Source organism: Podarcis vaucheri (genome assembly GCF_965113315.1).
Source record: "Podarcis vaucheri genome assembly, chromosome: 1".
Classification (NCBI taxonomy): domain Eukaryota; kingdom Metazoa; phylum Chordata; class Lepidosauria; order Squamata; family Lacertidae; genus Podarcis; species Podarcis vaucheri.
The window spans coordinates 127,928,450-127,948,658 of NC_138759.1; the positions used below are offsets into that span (position 1 = coordinate 127,928,450).

At 39.1% G+C, this 20,209-nt stretch overlaps 1 protein-coding gene across 2 annotated transcripts in view; it reads left to right on the forward strand.

Annotated features, from left to right (window-relative positions):
* The window catches only part of HYCC2 (hyccin PI4KA lipid kinase complex subunit 2), a 44,998-nt gene extending 27,112 nt beyond the window's left edge, over positions 1-17,886 (forward strand). Inside the window, exons 9-14 of one of the 2 annotated variants that reach the window (XM_082242029.1) lie at positions 242-337; positions 1,600-1,716; positions 2,678-2,765; positions 5,806-5,965; positions 7,223-7,390; positions 12,349-17,886. In XM_082242029.1, coding sequence (XP_082098155.1) covers positions 242-337; positions 1,600-1,716; positions 2,678-2,765; positions 5,806-5,965; positions 7,223-7,390; positions 12,349-12,947 — 1,228 coding nt within the window. In that variant the 3' untranslated portion in view covers positions 12,948-17,886. The remainder of the gene's footprint in view (positions 1-241; positions 338-1,599; positions 1,717-2,677; positions 2,766-5,805; positions 5,966-7,222; positions 7,391-12,348) is intronic. The other variant, XM_082242030.1, reaches the window with a different exon arrangement.
* Positions 17,887-20,209: the final 2,323 nt, after the last annotated feature.

Consider the following 20,209-nt stretch of genomic DNA (forward strand, 5'->3'; position numbering starts at 1 on the left):
TGTAAAGGAACTGAAGAATCTGGTTGCCTCTCTTAGCTTAACATTTTTGCTGTATGAGAACCGATTATTCTATTGAGCTTTTTAAGCCTTGCAACACTTCTATGCCAAACCCCAAAAGAATGAAGTCAAAGAGGTGTACTCTCAGCTAATATTCTCCTGTTAGAGAGTTCTGTTAAGGGGTCTACTTTTTAAGAGGTGAGACTGCCGTTTTCAGTCTCATGTTCATCTTTTCTGTGTTTAGGTTTGAGGTGCTGAGTTTTCTTATGCTGTGTTACAACTCTGCAATCGTCTATATGCCTGCCTCTTCCTATCAGTCACTTTGCAGGATGGGTTCCAGGTGAGAATCATACACTTGACATCGTTGAGAAAAATGTTTTCCCCCAGGTTTGTTTTTTAAAAAAACAGTTATGCAAAGAAAGAAAAGGTTCAAGTCTCACATGTTATTACCATTACATTTGACTTAAAATTTAAAGACCTAGATCTGTTTCTTACAGGATTAGCAATCTGTGACCCTGTTTTGTGTGGTGTAACTTAAGGTGGTGTATTCTTTTTTTATGGGAGGCTTGGAAATGGGATGAGATCACATTTTTTTCTAAACATACTTTGAGAACCGTGTTTTTACTAGGTATTCAAAAGTAGATTTTGGAGCATCCCGGTTTCCCTCCAGCAGTTCCCAGGCTCTGAGCCTTCTTCCCTTGGGGGGGTTCCCCAGCTGGTTCCTCCCACTATCATTACACTGCATCCAACCAATCCATGACTGTTAGATATGTCTGAAGGGCTGCATTTGTTCCCTAAGGGTATAGCATATATGAGACAAGTTGCTACTTTAAGAAATGCATGGGTTAGAGAAATGATGTCATTGGCACCCACTATCCCTCTTAGGATCCTTTTAGTGAGAAAGGGACACCCATGCTGCATAAAGGATCCTCATAGGAGAGCATGGATTTGGACTCCATGGTCTCCCAGCAGATCCCTTTAGGTTCCATTTCTGTTAAAATTGATCATTTTGATTGATACAAGGTCTTGGATTTGACGGGATGACAAATTTCCAGTGCTGGGCCTACCCATAGTTAGCTGTTACATGTGTGTTAGCCACAGTTAGAGCAGTGCCTCCAGATGTTGGACTCCAGTTCCCATTTCCCTTTATTGGTCATGCTGGCTAGGGCTGATGGGTGCAGGGGTCCAAAAACATCTGGCGCGTCATAGATTCCCCACCCTTGACTTAGAGCAATAAAGTAAGAATGTCAGTTAGAAGGGGATTGGCAATTTCCTTGTTCCTCATTCAGGTGTTTCCCAGGAACAGAAACTGGGTTGACCTTGTGTTATGATTAGAGAGGCATTTTTCTGATCTCTAGCTTCCCAAGTGTCATTATGTATTACATTTTCTTCATTTATTCCCATAAAAAAAAATCTTCCCCAGCGATAGGGAGGAAATGAAGGATTCCACCCATCACCCTTCCATTTTAGTCAAGTAGCTTTTTTGGGCGGGGGGAGCTAGAACTAGAATTGATTACAGTATGTAATTGACAGTATGAAAACTTGTTTACTCAAAATGTTCTTTAGATCAGGATTTCATAAATGCTCTTAATGTTTTGCCAGACTCTGTGTGAGTGGGTTTCCACGGCAACATGAGAAATGCTGGAAGGAAGATTGTGGCCGAGTGGTACTGGATCCTGACTTCATGGTACAGCTGCTCACTGGTGTCTATTATGCTGTGTAAGTATTCAAAGTCTGGACAAGGAAGAGCTCTCTATTTTTAGCTGGATCAGAATATATTTACCTTTTTCCTGTCATCTAGCTCCTGAGGCACTGAGTACTCCTTTATTACCTATTTTTTTCCTAAGACTGGCCATTTTAGTTAGTTAGCATCTTGTAAATACCTTATCAGCCTAGCACAGCAATCATATGCATGTCTACTCAGAAGACAGACCCATAGTATTCAAATGGATTTACTTTCAGGTAAGTGTGCATAGGATTGCTATCAGCTTTACACCCTGAGGTTTAGCACTTCTGGCTTGCTTTAGATGCATTGTGGCAGTATAACTTTTAAAAAGTTGTGTTTTTTTAGCCACTTTGCTTAATTGTATATGTAAAAACTATTGAAAGGAGATGTGTTTGCCTAAATACCCTCCGTTACTGTACAGTGGTACCTCGGGTTACATACTCTTCAGGTTACAGACTCTGCTAACCCAGAAATAGTGCTTCAGGTTAAGAACTTTGCTTCAGGATGAGAACAGAAATCATGCTCTGGCGGCAGTGGGACGCCCCATTAGCTAAAGTGGTGCTTCAGGTTAAGAATAGTTTCAGGTTAAGAATGAACCTCCGGAACGAATTAAGTACTTAACCCGAGGTACCACTGTACTTAATACACAGGTTTCCATTGCTCTTTATGAAGTGATATAAGTTAGATTACCTTTAAAACAAATGTTGAAAATATTTTTAACTATAGGAAACTTCAACTTTGTTAGAAGTGCTAATGACACTCTCCTGATTGGGGGAAGTGCAGGTAGAATGAATTTGTCAATAATATGTATAGTTTTCAATAAGCTAGCTGCTGGAGTAGATTAATTACAGCAACACAAAAAGAGGGCTGTATTTGGAAGGTAAGTGATAGGTGGAAAAGCTCACATTCAGAAAAAATAATGAATCATCTTGTTTCCTTTTTATCCATATGTAGTTATAATGGACAGTGGGAAGTTGGCCAAGAAGCACTAGATGACATAATTTACAGAGCCCAGCTTGAACTTTTTTCTCAGCCACTGTTGGTAAGGAAAAAGTAACTACAATCCATTGATATCATTAATATGTGTGTACACATGTGTGACATGCTCAAACCCTTTCAGACCTAGCTTAATCTTTTTTCTAGTGGTCTGTGTGGTAGGGACACGGGTGGCGCTGTGGTCTAAACCACTGAGCCTCTTGGGCTTGCCAATTGGAAGGTCAGTGGTTTGAATCCGCGTGACAGGGTGAGCTCCTGTTGCTTTGTCCCACCTTCTGCCAACGTAGCAGTTTGAAAGCATACCAGTGCAAGTAGATAAATAGGTACCACTATGGCAGGAAGGTAAATGGCGTTTCTGTGCACTTTAGCACTCGTCATGGTGTCCTGTTGTGCCAGAAGCGGTTTAGTCATGCTGGCCACATGACCCGGAAAGCTGTTTGTGGACAAATACCAGCTCCCTTGGCCTGAAAAGCGAAATGAGCACCATACCCCATAGATACCTTTGACTGGACTTAACCATCCAGGGATCCTTTACCTTACCTTACCTTGTAGTGGTCTCATGAGAAACAGTGGTGCTTTGGGGTTCTGACTGTGCCATGGAGCTGTATGTATTAAGCCTTCCCAAGCAGGGCTGAGAGCCAAAGAGTTGTACGGCGGCATTCAGCAAAATGCTAGTTGACTGGGGGAAGAGTGGAGGTGGATCAGTGACTGGTGTTCTCCCAGCATGCTTGACCAAAGAACTCCTTTGTGAATCATGCAAATGTGCACTTTGGCTATGCCATGGTGGGAAGGAATAGCAACCTCTTTTGGCCTGAGGAGTGGCCAACCCTCTGGTGGCAGCATGCCATGCGCAAATGTACATGCATTATGCACACAGGAGCATAGTCTCCCCTTCTCAGCTGATCTGGAGGTTAGCATCCCCTCTCTGCTCATCAAGTGATCAGTCTGATAACCATCTCCACTCAGATTCTGAGCTAGATGTTTAAATATCTCCGTTCACCCCAACGTTGTTTTCCTTCACATTTCTGTTTCTTTTTTCCCTGCTGGTAGAGTCTTGGGGGCCATAAAAAAATAAAAATCTTCTGGTGACAGATCAAGCCCCCTGGCCAGACAGAGGTTAACCACTCTGTATTATGTCTCGTTGTCACATCACACGTTTGTGATGGGCAGAACCATGATCTTGTATCACGAGGTTCATATGAGGGAGACCTAGAATGAATGTTCTTGCACACACATTGTGTTTGTATTTCGAGCCTATGTCTTAGTAAAACGAAATAGAGCCCAATGCTTTCACGTTGCCATTTTGTGAGTGTCTCTCCACCGTCTCCATTTTGTAATTCAACGTTCCTGAAATCTGTTCATTCCAACCCAAGAGATTTGTGCCAGTGGGTTTCTTGTACAGCCATAGTACAGATAGTATTTTCCCACTTCTCCTATCTCTCATGTTTTCAAAATGAGTTTGTCGTGCAGCATAAGGGGCTGCTATTTAAGGAAAACAAGACTAAAACAACTGTGGATCTGTAGTTAATTTGATGGCTCCTTGACCTCCCCAACCTAGTCCCCGCCATGTCCTGTTAGACTATAACTCCCAACATCCTTGAGCATTGGCCATGCAGAATAGGAATCATGGGAGTTATAGTCCAAAGCACCTGCAAAGGCTGGAGAAGGCTGTTCTAGTCGGTTAACAGTATATTAACTTGTGTTGGCAGTAGCTGAAAAAATAGCGCTCCAAAAGATTAGATATTGGAATGGTAAGCAACAGTTTATATCTTTCGTGAGTCCACCTTGTCTTGTTTTCTCCTTTTGATGTAATTTCTGCTTCAGTTCCCAATCATGCTATAAAGTTCTATTTTCCCCCTCCTGGTTTTTATATATGTGACTCTGTATATTAATTGATTGGACTAAGGAATGGTCTCTCTGCGTATACCCTTTGGCAGATGACATATGAATATTGAACAATAAAAACTGCTGAAGTACTTGGCCTCTACTAGACATAAATAAAAATAAAATTGATAACGAAACAAGAGATCTGCACCTTTGTCTGTGAATGTAGAAAAAGAACATAACAGCAGCAACAATTTCTTTATATACTACCCATCTGACTGGGCAGCTTCTGACAAATTAAATTTCTTTATATACTACCCATCTGGGCAGCTTCTGACAAATGAAAACACAGTAAGACACCCAACATTAAAAACTCCCCTATACAGGGCTGCCTTCAGACAGATGACATTCACAGAGAATTGGGCCGTGGGGCAACTGATTTGAGCCAGGGCTGTTAGTTGCTGATTTCTGTAAAGATTAGAGGCAGAGAGCCAGTTCAGGATGTACTTCCTAAAAGGTAACGTAATAATATTGAAGTCTGATACTCATGCAGCAGTCTAAAAACTAACTCAAATAAATGTGCGTGTGTGTTTTATAGCATTTAAGTACTAGCCATTTTGCAGCGGAGTACTGTGGGTTCATTTATAGGCAGAAAAGAAATGCAATTTTCATCTTTTGAATAGATTTGATTACATAGCTCATTTGATGAAATGTTATTGGCTGGAACATTTAATTGCATGCTTCTGAACACCATAATGCCTCTTACCTGGTGAATTATTGGAACCATGATTTCATTTAGGGGATGACTAAATGCACTACTAGATTGAAAATTCAACTGGAAAATGTAACCTACTGCTGGCCTGTTTCGGAGACCAGCTATGCTATAAAACTTGTAGGTGGATTTATATTTGAATTCAGCTTTTGTTTCTGACTAAACAATGAGCCCAACAGAAAAGTAACTCAATTGATTTGTCTCATTTAATACTACTACTACTACTACTACTAATAATAGGAGTAATGCCATCCTCATTTCAAACAATTGTCATTTTTCTCCTAAACTACTTTATTACGGAATTTTATTTTCTTTTAGAACTGTCATCCTTCTCTGGTTTTCTCTTACTTAAGAAATAGATTTGAGTGTCCTGGGATTGCAGTTAAATTTATGTAATGCTCCTAGCTCCTTTTCCAGTTTGTTATGTTTTTGGGGGGTGTTAATCCACTTGTTAAGAGCAAATTTGTACAGCGTTTTACTGTTGCCATAGGTTGCAAATGCTATGAAGAATTCGTTGCCCTTTGATGCTCCTGATGCATCACAAGGAGGACAGAAGGTGTTGAAGGTGGAGGTTACTCCAACTGTGCCGAGGATTTCTCGGACTGCCATTACAACAGCTTCAATCCGCCGACATCGCTGGAGAAGAGAAGGTAATTCTTTCCGGTGTTAAGCTATTAATGTAGCATAGCATTCTTCACCTCCATTGCTACAAACTGGTCTCTGAGCGTGAATGTTAACATTGGTTTCTGCAATATAGATAGTTGTGATCAATTTCTGTCCACTGCATGTGTAAACATATAATCATGATATCCTGTAAGGAGGTCAGTATCCTTACTTTATGTTCTGGGGAACCTAGAAGGGTTTAAGTGATTTAAGTGGTATCCTATGGTACAGTTTGTTTGTTTTTGTAGGGCTAGAACATAATGAAGTTCTGACATCCTTTTCCATATTTTGTTAGTTGGATCATATCTCTAAAACAGTCTTAAAACATACTCCTGTGGCTTGAAAATATGCTCATTTGCAGTTTGCAGTATGCAGCCACATAGTATCTCTGAAAATTTGGAATGTTTCACATTCCAGGAGTGCAATTTTGGAATGTAAAAAACTTTGAAAAAGGGGAAGCAATGTCAAAATAATAATAGAGCTTGGAGTGAGAGGATTCATAACTATAAAAATAATATGGTTTTCATTGACAAAATTTATGACTGGCATTTAAGAAATACTAAGAAGCTTAGATAGAACTTTCACCAAGTTTACATAATATGTACTGTCCCCAGAACTATATTTTCAGGCCCTAAATTTGAAAAATCAAAACAAAACAAAAACCTTATTGGTGAATGTCAGTTTGTTTGTTGAGCCAATTTTGGACTTTTCTCATTATTCTTAATGATGAGCAGCTTTCTAATTAAGACTGGTTCTAAAACAAACATAAAGTTGAAATTTAAAAAATATCTATTATAATTACTTTTCATGCAGGCAGGGCATTATGTTTACTTTAGAATTGTGTTTATTTTCAAATTACATTATTTTAATGCTTTTATTGCTACATATATTAGAGTAGAAAAGCATAATAGGCAAACTTTAAAAATGGAATTCTTCTCTCCATTAAGCTTCCTTCTGCTGATACTCTGGTGTTTCTTTCTATTCTGGTTTCCTGACCCTAAAACCAGTATTACCATTTCGCAAATCCTTGGTCATGTGTGTCCTTAGCATTGATATGTTGTATGCTGGTCTCTTTGTCTACAGCACGTCTATTTATATGGTGTCCTGCTGCTCTCTGCCTAGTAAAGTGCAGATAGCATTATTGTTGTGTTCCATGTCTATGCAAAACCTTCGTTTCCCTGCCTGGGGCGGAATGTTTAGGGAAAGAGTAGAAAAGCACTAAAATATTATATGTTGAATCCCAGATGGCTTTGACTTCTCAAGCGATGCTGACTTGAGCATTCCCGGATCTCCGATCCTACACGGCTCCACAGACCTAGGGATCAAACGCAAGCAAGAGGGGGACGTGCTGGTGCTCAGGACCCCTGAGCATGGCTCACCGGAGCCCAACCTGGCAGCAGCCACAACAGAGGGTAGGACAGAGATGAGGCAGAAGTCAGTAAGGCAGTTGCTGGAGGAGGATCCTTGCTCCTTATCCCCAAGCAGAAATCCTTTTCATTCTGGAGTGTGTTTCCACTATCCCAAGGTGTATTCTCTTCCGCTTCTAACACACATATCCCTTTTATGCTTAGCACCAGGTTTGGAACTAACTTTTCCAGTACTATGCAACTCAAACCTCTTTGTGACACTTAGCTTGGCATGGCTAAAATAAGGCAAAGCGCCACACACGATAACTTTGGGATTGCTTGGAAACACCCTGTTACTGAGCATGTTAACTCAATAATAATAATAATAATAATAATCAGAATAATCAGAATAAGTGAATGCACCAAGTAAACAGGCCAAAATCATTTTGTAATTTGGAATCCATTTAGGGTATGCAATTTTTATTTTACCCCGATTTCAGTTAAGAAAATATTTAATTAAAGAAATTTCTAAAGGTTTTTTTTCTCTCGTCAAGCATCTTTTGCATAACACTTCACTTGCTGTGTTTCCAATTTGCTTGATTGTTTTAATCTTCTGGTCATGAGAACTGTGTGAGTGACCAGCTATGTCCTAAAGTTGAATTAAATTCTAGTTATGAGATTGTGTCTCATACCAGGTTGTCCTGGTAGGTGCAGCCTAATCTTTGTGAAAAACATAGCCTAATACAGTGGTATCCTTCAGGCCATTAGTGCCTTTTTATTTAGACAAGATATTATCTTGTTCTCTTGAAGAAAGAGGTTCTCTTTTTATGTAGTTGATATGATCAGTCTACAGTCCCTTTGGTCCTGATGGAGGGATGCTTAATTTTCCGTACAGTTATATGAATATATTTTGCTATTCCTCAGGTCTTCTGAACCTGTTTGTGTGAAGACCCCTTTCTATATTTGGTGCAGCCTTTTTGGCATGGCTGATGACTCAAGTCATATCTTTTGTGACATTGTACTTGCAGGCTATGTACTGCACATGCGTTGCAGTTGCCGTAAGGAAGGTTAACATTCAAAATATTTCTAGAGTTAATGTTTTGTTGCGTCAAATGTAAAGGAAAGGCAAGACCTTAGGTATCAGTAGAAAATTATGGAAGTGTTAAGCAATTTTAGAATTAGCTTGTGGTGCAGAACGAGTTTGAGCATGCTCAGTAAATAAGAGCCTCAACCTTTCTCCATTTGTCCCAACTAGTCTGTTTTTTGTTGTACTAACTAAAACATTGCATGTGCATGGCCAGAAGGATGCTGAGAAATCCTCACATGCTGAGTATCTTCTTTTGAAAAATGGTCGCTAAGTATCTGGCACTCACATTTTTAAAAACACGTCTTATTTTTTAAAGACCTTTGGTGTTGTAACACGTGACTTTTTATTTGGAGTGTGCATCACCCTATCACGGTTAATGGCAAATGGAGGGAAGAATATGGGAGCATGGCTCCAAGCAGAGAAAACTTGAGGTTGACTTTTTGTTCAGGCTGAGCAAAGCTGTTTTTCAGTGATTTTCTGGGGTGAAACGGGTTTGGGCTTGGGTAAGAATAATAATAATAATCCTGTTTGTAATGTGAGTTTTCATTTTTGTGGTTTTTATTGGTGATGTTGGTCTTGCAAAAAATACAACTAGTAAATACTGTTTCTTGGCTATGCTAATTTCTAATATTCCACATTTTTAATTACGAAGAATGGTAGGTGGAAGACTTGGGTTTCTGTGAAATGAAGCTATGTCAGTTTTCATATACAGTGGTACCTTGGTTTTCAAACATCTCCATTGACGAATATTTCGGTTTTCGAATGCTGTAAACCTGGAAGCAAATGTTTCGGTTTTCGAACATGCCACGGAAGTTGAATATGCCATGCAGCTTCTACTGAGTACAAGATCCTGAGGCCTAGCTGTCAGCTATTGAGTTTCCGGTTTTTGAATGTATCAGAACTCAAACGATCTTCTGGAACAGATTACGTTTGAAAGCTGAGCTACCACTGTACTGCAAGTTAACAAAAAGTGGAATAGTAATGTCTGTATGGAAAGGTGTGATATTGACAGCAGGTTTTGGTTAGTGGTTTGTGGCCATTGGACAAAAAAAGCCAGAAGGTGATAGTGTGGAGAGTAAAAAATAAAAACATTTCAGTATGACAAAAACTGCCCCCCGCTACATGCTTCTGATTTTTTTGTTTTATTGTTGTGACAAACATTTTGCTGCCTCTCTAGGCTTTGTTAAAATAACTTTTGTTTTTCATTTTCTGTGGAAGAAGAAAGCTGTGCTTCCTTGTTTTGATTGAGGCCAGAAAGGAAGTAGGAGGGTGGATACTGAATAGTAACTTAGTTAAGCAAATTGCTCAGAAACCTCACTGGAGTGTCTGGGGTCTGGCTTGGAAGGTACTACCCTGCATGTTGTCTTGTCTGTTTTTCACTCTTGAGCACTGCTGAGCTGCTTGGGCCTCTGCATGGTGGTAGCCTCCCAAAAGCTCCCACCGAGCCTCTCTTGACTCTTTTCTCCGAGCGGAATGGATACTTCATGGTCTTAATTCCTCAATTATTGTTGCAGGTCTCCCATCTTGCAGGTTCAAACCATTTAATTTTGAGCACATTGCAAAATTATCACGAGACTTCAGTTGCACTTATGGAGAACTTTGGCCATGTAGTTCTGGAGCTTCTCCGTGCAACTTTCACAAGATCCATTAGGATAAGAAAGGCTTGAGAGAGGTGGTGTTGGTGGCAGCTGCTGCTGTTGAACCAAATGCACTGTCATCTGGCTTTGCATGATGATCTCAAAGAATATAAATGTTGCGTGTGATAAAGGGGTGCTTTTGTTTTCAGGATGCTCTGTTCTAGGTATGTATTAAATGGCTTTTGTATTTGTATGTGTAAATAATACCATGTGCAGAGTGACTCGTTTTCTTTAAATGTCCTCTTTGATATATGGGAAGCACTGTATGGAAATGTGCGACAGGCTGCTTTCTAATTTTGCTGCGTTTCGCAGGGCAATGTTATGTTAATATTTATAAAGACGAGTTGAATAAATTCTGCTTAGAAAAGAACAGAAAATACCCCTTCAGCGTGTAAAATGTTGTGTGTTCCTTGACAGTTGAATTTAATACTAGATTTAAAAATCTGCCAATATGGTAATCTTACCGAGGAGAAGAGATGAAAGACAGGATATATTAGGAACCACTTGATAAAACTGAGGACTGTTCCATAATTATGAAAATTGAGTTAGGGCAGTGATTTCCAGTTAGTGGGTTGGAAGCTACAACAACAGCTACAGAAGGCTACTGCAGTATGGATGATGCAGGAATGCTCCCAAAGGTGGCAATTCTTCTTATTACCCATCTAGATGGAGATGAGGTTGGAGATGCTTCCATATGGCACTAATTCCACACTTATAGCACTGACAGTTGAAAACTGCTCACCATGTGGATTGCCTCAAATGGAGGTTTCATGCCAGTGTTGCATGTTTCCAGCAGTTAGTGTTGCCACAACAGGCAAATCATATAGCGAGTCAAGTTGCTTTGAAAAGGTTTAGCAGTAGCCCCATAAATATATTTTTTAAAAACCCTCACTAAAATTCACAAAAGCAAAACACATAGCATGCATTCTTATATTAATGGCACCAAAACATTCCTTCAACACATAAGTCCTATAAAGACAGTAATCTCTTTTCCCATAATCTCTTTTCTGGAAGAGATGGTATTTCAGTATGCCCTCCCAGTCCTGGAGGCATTTGCTGCCTCATCTTCAGTGGGTTGCTGTGGGTCCTGGCAGGAGCCAGGTTTACTATAATAATAATAAATCTTTTTATTTTTATTTATACCCCGCCCTCCCCAGCCAAGGCCGGGCTGAGGGCGGCTAACAAGCAATGATAAAAACAAGCTGAATGAATACAACTTAAAAACAAGATTAAAATACAACATTAAAATACTAGTTGCTTGGAACAGCTGTTACCTTGAAAATGTCCAAGGCAGCTCTTGGACCACCTCATAAGAACTGATTGTACCAGGAACATGGCTGAAAATTTCAGAACTGAGTGCATAGGTTTGTTCTGACTCCCAATAGGAGGTGTGGATCTGTTCGGTTCAGTCTTGACGTACGGAGCCAGTGGCTTCCTCTATCATATCTAATGAATGAATTGATAACTAGCCGAGAGAGAGAGAGAGAGAAGCAGATATTGCCAGGCTGCACTGGGTATCTCAAAGTGTTGGTACCTGTTCAAGCTGGTTATGTACCTTCATCTTCACATTCCATTTTTAGATGCTTATGTGTTGGAAGTAGCACTACAGTGTCATTGATATAAGAAACAATTCTAAGATCAGGAATATTACATGAAGGACTTTGATAACTTGGGTAAAAGTGCTCTATTGTATTGGTAGTAGCTTTTAAGGGCCTAACTAGGTGTCCTGGTAAATGTGTGCTTGTATTTCTTGTGTCTATTTTGTCCTTCTAAGAAACTCCCTTCCCACTGAAAGCTGATGCTTCCTCTGGTGATTTTCATCGTGACTATGGTGAAGGGAAGGATTAAACTCCCCTCTTCCTGTGTGCCTTGGTCTGAATCTCAGTTGGCCCATCACAACTGCTGTTTAGAAGGGAAAATAAACATGTTAAATACAGTTATGCCCACTGAATGTCTAGTTTGGCCATAACCATTGAAAATTTAAGTAGGATGCAGAGTATTATCAATGGAACATAATTTGTTGGAAATTGTAGCCACCCAGAACAATTCTAATAACATTTACTCAGAAGTAATCCCTCTGAGTAAGTGTGTTTCAAGATTTCAGCCTTATATGGATCTTCTGGGCTTTAACAGAAAAATATATATTGTGTTTTCAATCCTAACCATGTTTATTAGGAGAGTTAGGTCACAGAATAAAACACAAATTTGTGAAGAAATGTTCTAGGTGCAGTCGTAGAAATGTTGTAAAATTTGTACCATGATGGTTTCGTTTCTCAATCTGATTTCTTTTGGGTTTTTAGATGGTGAGGGTGTCAATGGAAGAGAAGAATCTGTGAATCTTAATGATGCTGATGAAGGATTTTCATCTGGGGCGTCCCTGAGCAGCCAGCCAGTTGGAGCCAAACTTTCATCCACATCTCAAAGGGGCAGCTTAAGGAAAGGAGTGACTGGGCGTTCAGCCAAGGATAAGGAGATTTCAACACCTACTAAATCCACGGAGAGCCCTCGAGAATCTGCCCGTAAGCAGTACCTGAACCAGTCTATTGACCTCAGTACAGATGCAATTGAAATGACTCCTACAAAGAAACACCTGAGCCTGCCTGCTGGGCAGGTGGTGCCAAAAGCCAATAGCGTGAGCCTGATTCGGACTGCTAGTGCTTCTTCCAGTAAATCATTTGACTATGTGAATGGCAGTCAAGGGGGTTCAGGAGTTGGTATTGGCGGTGAGGGTGTTACTAACTTAGCAGCTGGCAACACCAATCGGTTTTCGACCATTAGTCTACAGGAGGACCGCTTAGGCCAAGCTGGAAATGGCAAAGATGTCATCTCGCCAGGAGCTCCTCTGACCAAGCAGTCCCGATCCCCAAGTTTCAATATGCAACTCATATCCCAGGTTTAACTTCGTTGTCCTTCCTCCACTTTCCCCTTTTACCCAATTCCTCGTTGAGCAACAACAGCAACCATCATCCTATAGTGTGAAAATCCTGGCTTTTGTGATCTTGTTCAATTCATTTTAGATGTCATACTATATTTTGTACTGAAACAGCAATAAAACCTCATGTTCCAATCCCCCCCGCCCTTGCCCTCCCTAAATGTTGTTGTGAAGCAAGTATAAGATGTACTTTATGCCTTTTCCATGCCTTCCTTTCTCCTTGGGTGATGTGCAATCCATTGTAGGCTGATCAGTCCCATTTCAACACTGTGAGTTTTGAGAAGATCGGAGGAAATGGTGAATGTGATCCCTATGAAAATGAAGCTTTGGCTTTTTTTGAGAAATAGAAACGGGTTAGCTTTCTCAATCTACAGTTCTGCAAAGACTACTGGACTGTGACTTTTTGTCTCTTAGAACCAGGAGTGCCTCAGAGATTCTAATAGGACTTTGGACCTCTGAGTTAGTGCAATCAATTCCGAGGGAGGGAAACGCTGCCATTGCTCCTGGTGGCTGTCTGAATGCACTTTGTCATGAAAACGAGAGCAGTCCTCCCTCTCTACCATCCTCTATTCTTCCTCCCCAAACACTTCACGTTCAGCAATTGAGACATGCACGTTTTCCAAGTTGTTGCCTCCTCCGAAAGAGTGGGCTGTAAGTAGACAATGTAGGTTACAATGCACTTTTAATGGCGTTGTAGCCATATTTCATGTTACATGTCTTCCCCGTCCAGGACACAGGGTTGATTTGCCTATATGCCAGGACTTCCTGAAAGATGAATTATGTTCAAAATAAGTGAGAAGTAGAAAAGGAGCACACAGGCTTACCCAGAAATTGCTATTCAGCACTGCTCCTTTTAAAAGAAGCTATTTTTGTAAGTTGATATTCTTTGAAATGAACAAGAAACTGCAGATGAAGAGAGGCCGCTTGCTGTGGTGTGACTAAATGTAGTCACAGAATAGACTCGGATATCTGCGGTAAATACAGAATGTTCTCCAGAAAGATATGCCAGGAGCAGAGCCAATGGCTGCAGGAAACATAGGTGACTGAATCCTCTTTAAACCTTTGCCCAAACAATGGTGTTTTTGGCAGTCCTATCTCCCAGAAGGGTAACAATTCACTGCCTATATTTTGATTAATCTATTGCAGTTGTGACTATTTCATCTAGCTAATGTAAGGGGAGAGGTGGAATCCTCTTCCCTCTAATAATCTGGGAACTCGTACAATTGAAACTAATTTTGAATGCATGTGACTGGTGTGTGGGCAATATTTGGCGTTTACGCTGTAGATCACTGCTTTAAATTGCATTTCTTATTCTAAAGAAAAGTATTCATCATGTTTTGGACAGTCTTGTGTATACGTCAACAGCAAAAGGGGGAATTTTGCCCTTATATCCCTTGTACATTGATCTGGAAATGTGCAGGTTATTAATCTAAGAAAAAGCTGTTAAGTTCTGTCTCCCAACTCTGGCATTTTGGGTTCATGACATTGGAGAGGAAGGTTGGGAGGAGTAGAAACAATAGGTTATTTTTAGAGAGAATAAAGACTATGATATTTAGAACTACAAAGTGCCATTACTCTGCTAAATAATAATGAAAACAATTTTTTAAATATAATTGACAACTTCCAGTTCTGCTGCTCTCTTGCTTCCCTGACTCATAACTTTAAAATTCCACTTTTTCAAAAGGACCTAGCCTACCTAATAGCAATGTTGTCTTGTACAATTGCTGTAAGAGTTATAGCAGTTCTGTAAAGGGTTCTTACTGAAGCTAAACTAATGTTGAACCATTACATACTAAGGGATGGATCTAGAGAAAGTTATTTACACTTAGTTCCCATTCAAAGCAGTGGGACTTTTAATGACAAAGTTATTACCTTGATTTCCATGAGACCTGAGTTCAGCTAAATTAGTTTGAATCCAATCCCGTATAATTGAAACTCAGGAAGGTTCACTTGTGATTAAATGCAACTAATAAATATCCAAAGTAATAACTAAGCAGTGTGTAAGGTGTTGGCTAGACTTCTTTTGGCTCTGAAGTCAGTACAGTACTTCAGAAAGTGCTTATGTTCCATAGACTGGTGAAAGGGGCCTCTTAATTCTCTAGCATACTGGTAGGATCCACTCTCAGTTATTGTTCTATAGAAACACTTCCTTTTTTAAAAATAGCAGAAACTATAGCCAGGTCCCCAAAGGCTGCAAGACTAGTTTCTTAGGCTTTGGGTTTGGTAAACAACAACTCACCATCCCACCTGTCAAACCATGTTTGAAATGGAGGGAGCTTTTAAAAGAAAATTGTGGATCATGGCCATGGTGGGGATAGCTCTGGTTGCAATTAAACTGGAAATTTAAAAATAAAAACCACTGGGTATGACCAAGCTCATAGGCACATCTTGAGTACCTTTTTAGGATCCCACTCTATGTATTCTACACAAATGAAGCCAAAAAAGGGAATCTTAGTCAAAAGAGAGGAAATTTATATTATTGTAAAGCAGGGCTGGGGGACCTGAGGTTTTTCAGCTGCTTTTGACTATTTTTCCCATCGTCCCTGATCATTGGTTATGTTGGCTGAGGCTGATGGGAATTGGAGTTCCAAAAAGTGTCCTGTCCCCTTCCCTTGGCTGACGTGTGCTGAGGACCAAATCGGTTGTTTGTACTTTTTCTTTCTGAAAGACACGGAAGTGAGATGTTCAAACGAGTTTTGAAAGAACGTGCCAGCCTATTCTGATTTGTAATGGCATGTACACAAAGTGCAGAAATGCGTATTATGCATCCCAATGGGTGGTAGTCCTGCTATCAAGTTTGAATGTGTTTAACAATAAATCTTTATTGCTTATTAAAATGAAAACCAAAAGATGTAGTGTATCTTCAGCACATTAAAATTACAAAAAATAATAAATTATATATAATGTTTGTGTGTGGGATAGAGGTTATCTCAGATAAGGCTGCTGAAACCCAAATTGGTTCTTTTTTTTTGTTGTGCAGTAGAAACATATTGTACTTGGTTCTTTTGTTTTTAGTGCCTTCTGGCATGAATCTAATACTTGCTTGCTGCTCTTCTTCTTCTTAAATTCCCTTTATTGTCCTCTTTTGACGCAATTCAGATTCTATCCCTGTTTTAATATGCACTATCCCCATATTGTGGGTTCAAGTGGTATGCTTTCCTTGTCCCCCGAGGATCTTTATAGTATGTTCTGTAACAGATAAATGCTGCTGAGCGTCTTTTCTTAATGGTGTGTGTTTGTGTGTCACCTGCTGGTATCAAGCAGTCGCTTTAACGGGTCCATGTTGGTGCTGTTTGAGCATCTGTTGGTGTATCTGCTACTCCATGCTATGGTGTTCCAAAGTTCTGTTGAAAACCTGCACTGTCTGGTGCTTTTAAGTACTGGCTCAATATAGATGTAACATCTCTCCCCTCCCCACTCATTTTTTTAAAAAAATCCATGTTTGATACTGGGAGTTAGCCCAAGTGTGTTCCTTTCCTCTTAGCACCTTGACTTTTGCACGCTCTCCTCTTCCTCCTTTCTGCTGAAATCCCACCCACTTTAGTTTATTTCTGGATTTGGTGGCACACTAGTTCTTGGGAGTGTTTTGAGTATCTATAATGTATTTTAGAAATATTAATACAATACCAAAAGTATACAGAGAGTCAAACACTAGCTTTTAGTTGCTGGCTTAAAACCTGACTTGGGGTGAGCATTCAGCTTGACACAGAAACTATGCTAGCAAAATGTTGAAAAGGAAGGAGGACACAGAGAAGGAGCCGAGTGCTTGTGCCCCCAAGGAAGCTCCCAATATTTTAATCATCTTAAGAAACTAGAGAAATACTAGGTCTTCATTGAGCCACTGTGCTTTCTCAAGAAATGAATTGAACTGAAATGATACAGCATTGAATTGATGTGGAAAGGCCTGAGTTGTCAAATGAACTCTGATTGATCATTTGCCTTACGAGCTGTTTTCAGCGTATTTTAAGTCACTTCCTGATAACCCGTGACAAAAACAGTATTTGCATTTAAAGCCCTTTCCCCGTAATTACTGTTATTGTCACAGCTTCTGCATTTTAGAGTGTGGTTTTTACACTTTCACATCTTGTGTTTAAACTGAAGGTACCTTGTGGAGGAATACGAGCAGGACATGTGTTAGTTGAAAATGTGATGTTCATGTGAGATTTTGCAGGAAAAGTCTGCGAGCAGGAGACGTTAGGATCACAGTTCAATGCAACAATTTTCACTTGCAAACCTCTAGGGTGGAATAATGTTACTTCTGAACAGTCCCACAATTAAATAATATCCTGCTTTTAATTTTGCCCAGGATTTATACATGAGGAAAGGTGAACATACAATTGCAAGCGGTCTTGTTTTAGTTACGTTTGGATATTGGGTAAGGGAGCTATCGTTTCATGCTGCAGGCAACAGTGTGAGATGTAATGGCTAGCTATCAAACAACATTAAGCACTATATTGAGAATGAAAGTGTATTATTGTACATCTGAAGTGTGCAACTTAAGGGCAGGACTTTGGTTCAGTTCTTAAAGTGATTATCAGCGTGAAACTAAAGTTCCATATGGAAGTGATGAATTCGTATCACAGCAGATATGTATTAACATAGGTTTTTCAAATTCAGTCAGTGTCTGATACATGTAGTAGATGCTCTAATTATCATGTTTCTCTTCCTAGATTTAAGCTTGGCAAGTTTATATATTTTGCCATCGAAGTAAGGAAAATCACAATGTTTTAAAACCATTTTATTTGCACTATTTTGTGAACAGTAGAATTGCAGGGTTGAAGGACTGGTCACCCCCTTATTCGATGAGTGTATGCAAATAGGTACATTTGTCATGGGTTGACAATCGATTGCCTCAGTTGTTTGTATGCAATATGTAAATATAACCGTAATATTTTCTTGCCTCCAAGTTAAGGTTTGCCTTTTCATTTTTATAAGTGTTTACCTGTAAGTTAAAATATTTTTTACGGTTGATTAAAATTAGGTTCGAAAGTACTCATTTTAGGGTGGGAATGCTACCCCTCTGGCCGTGGTTTCAAGCTAAGATGATTTCCCCTTCTGAACTCACACACAGCAACAATAAACAGTTCAGGATATTAGACAGACTGTAAAACATACTGAAAGAATGGTCAAACCTAAAAATAATAATATTTGGATAAAAATTTCAGATGTTTTGTTTCTTAACATCTTACAAGCAGATGGAAAATGCTGCAATTATAAACTGTCTTTAGTACTCAAAGTATAAGCTGGGAAAATTCAATCCATGCCAAATACTGTTGAGTTGATGCGTTATCTAGTATTAAATACATTAAATAAACTAATGCCCATAGGCTCAATTTATTTTTGCAAACCTCTGTTTGGGTTAATTCCCAGTTAATCTGCTTCATTCCAACAGTTTTAACAAATCTTACCTAGTTTTATACAGATAAATATTAAAACAGATAAATCTAGAGAAAGTAAAGCATTCTTTTATTTAATGGACATCAAGGAAAGATCAGTGCTTCACACCTTGTTGAGTCAATGGAACTAGATCACTTACTGATTTGAAAATTGTCTAGATTGTCCTACTGCGATTATTAATATGAAGCTTGTTACTTTTTTGTTGTTTGGGATCCAAAGATAATTTAGAATCACTCAAGTGCTTGCGAATTTAATTTCTAACTCTTAAGAAATACCACACTCAAAACTGACGCTATCCACTAAGCCACATTTGAAACTTTAGCTTTTACAACCGTGTTCTGTTTTGAAGCAAACTAATCTAAACTCTGCTTGAGCTCTCAGAATTATTTTTTCAGGTGTTGGATTGCAGTCACTGTTTATAATTCTATTTAGTATTTTAACTTTATGTGCAGCAAGTAAATTGAGTAATAAATGCTCTGCCCTAAAATAATGGGGGGGGAATGCCTAGGTTTGGTGGAGCAGAATGTATTCATCAGACTTGAAGAATTCCAGAGAGCATGGTGTTTGTGTATGTATGTTTAGCCATTTTCATCATTTGTAAATTCCAAGCTAACTCCAGAATCACAATTTTTAAAAACGCAGGAGCAAACTATGTAGATAATAGCCATTTTAAATATATATATTTACTGAAATTCCTTGTGGTTATCAGGACTGAGGCTTGGAATTGCATAAATCACAATAGGTTATGTAGTCATATTTAGAAGTAGAAAATATAATATCTAGGATGGGTGCAGGGTTGGGGGGGGTATAACTTTTTGTGTGTGTTTTTGTAAATTCCTGAAGAATTTGTGTTAAAAATGTGTCCAGTCTTCAGTAGACTAACTTTTAAAGCAGAGTTCTCAGAACTGCCTACTGGCCTTTTCCAAAAATAATGTTAGACAAAGTGCTTAGGAATAGTTTATCATTTTGCATATTTCTTAACAAAGTCAGTTGTGTTAATAAGCTGTTTCATTTTCATAACTTAATTTGCAAGGTAGGTATATTTTAGTGAGCACAGTAGAATGTTGGTATATTTCTGCTTTTGTCATTTGTTTTAAAAGATGACTTCAAAACAGTTATCTCATGTGCTAGATGTTGAAAAATTAAAATAATTATACATTGAATTATATGTTGGTACCAGATAAAATGACAGTAGAACACTCTTCGGTGCTTTAATTCAGATGGGACCAATATTCTTCCTTTTCTGGCCCTGAGTAAGGACATCTATAGTTAACAGCCCTCCTAGTTCAACAATTACTCCAAGTCTTTATAAAACAAACTTTAGCAGGACTTGAAATTGGAGAAAGTAAAAAAATACTGTGTTTCACTGAGTTTACCCAACTTTCTCTTTGACTTGAAATTTTATTTATAATGAATGTGAGTGTGTATCTTTTTTAACCTGCTGATTTAAGGATCATTCAGGGGTGGGGTGGGAGTTCATGAAAAATAGTCATGAGTGTTTGAACGTGTGTATGTGAGAGGGAGGGAGGGAGGGAGGGAGGGAGGGAGGGAGAGAACTGTTCTCTTGTAAAAATACTTTTTACAGTGTCTCACCATTAGTGTAGAAATTTGTGGGAAGGGCATTAGTAATTTTGTTCTGGCTATTATTTGGAAAGCAGTTTCCAAACTATAAGTTACACGGAAGTCTTGATTGGGGTGGGACTTCTATTATTATTTAACAAGTTGCGAAAGGAGTTGTCGCTGAATTTTTAATGTTTGTAATAGGAACACCCAATTTACCATTAACTGTTTGAATCTTATTATCCTGCAGGAATTGCAATCATTTTAAAAGC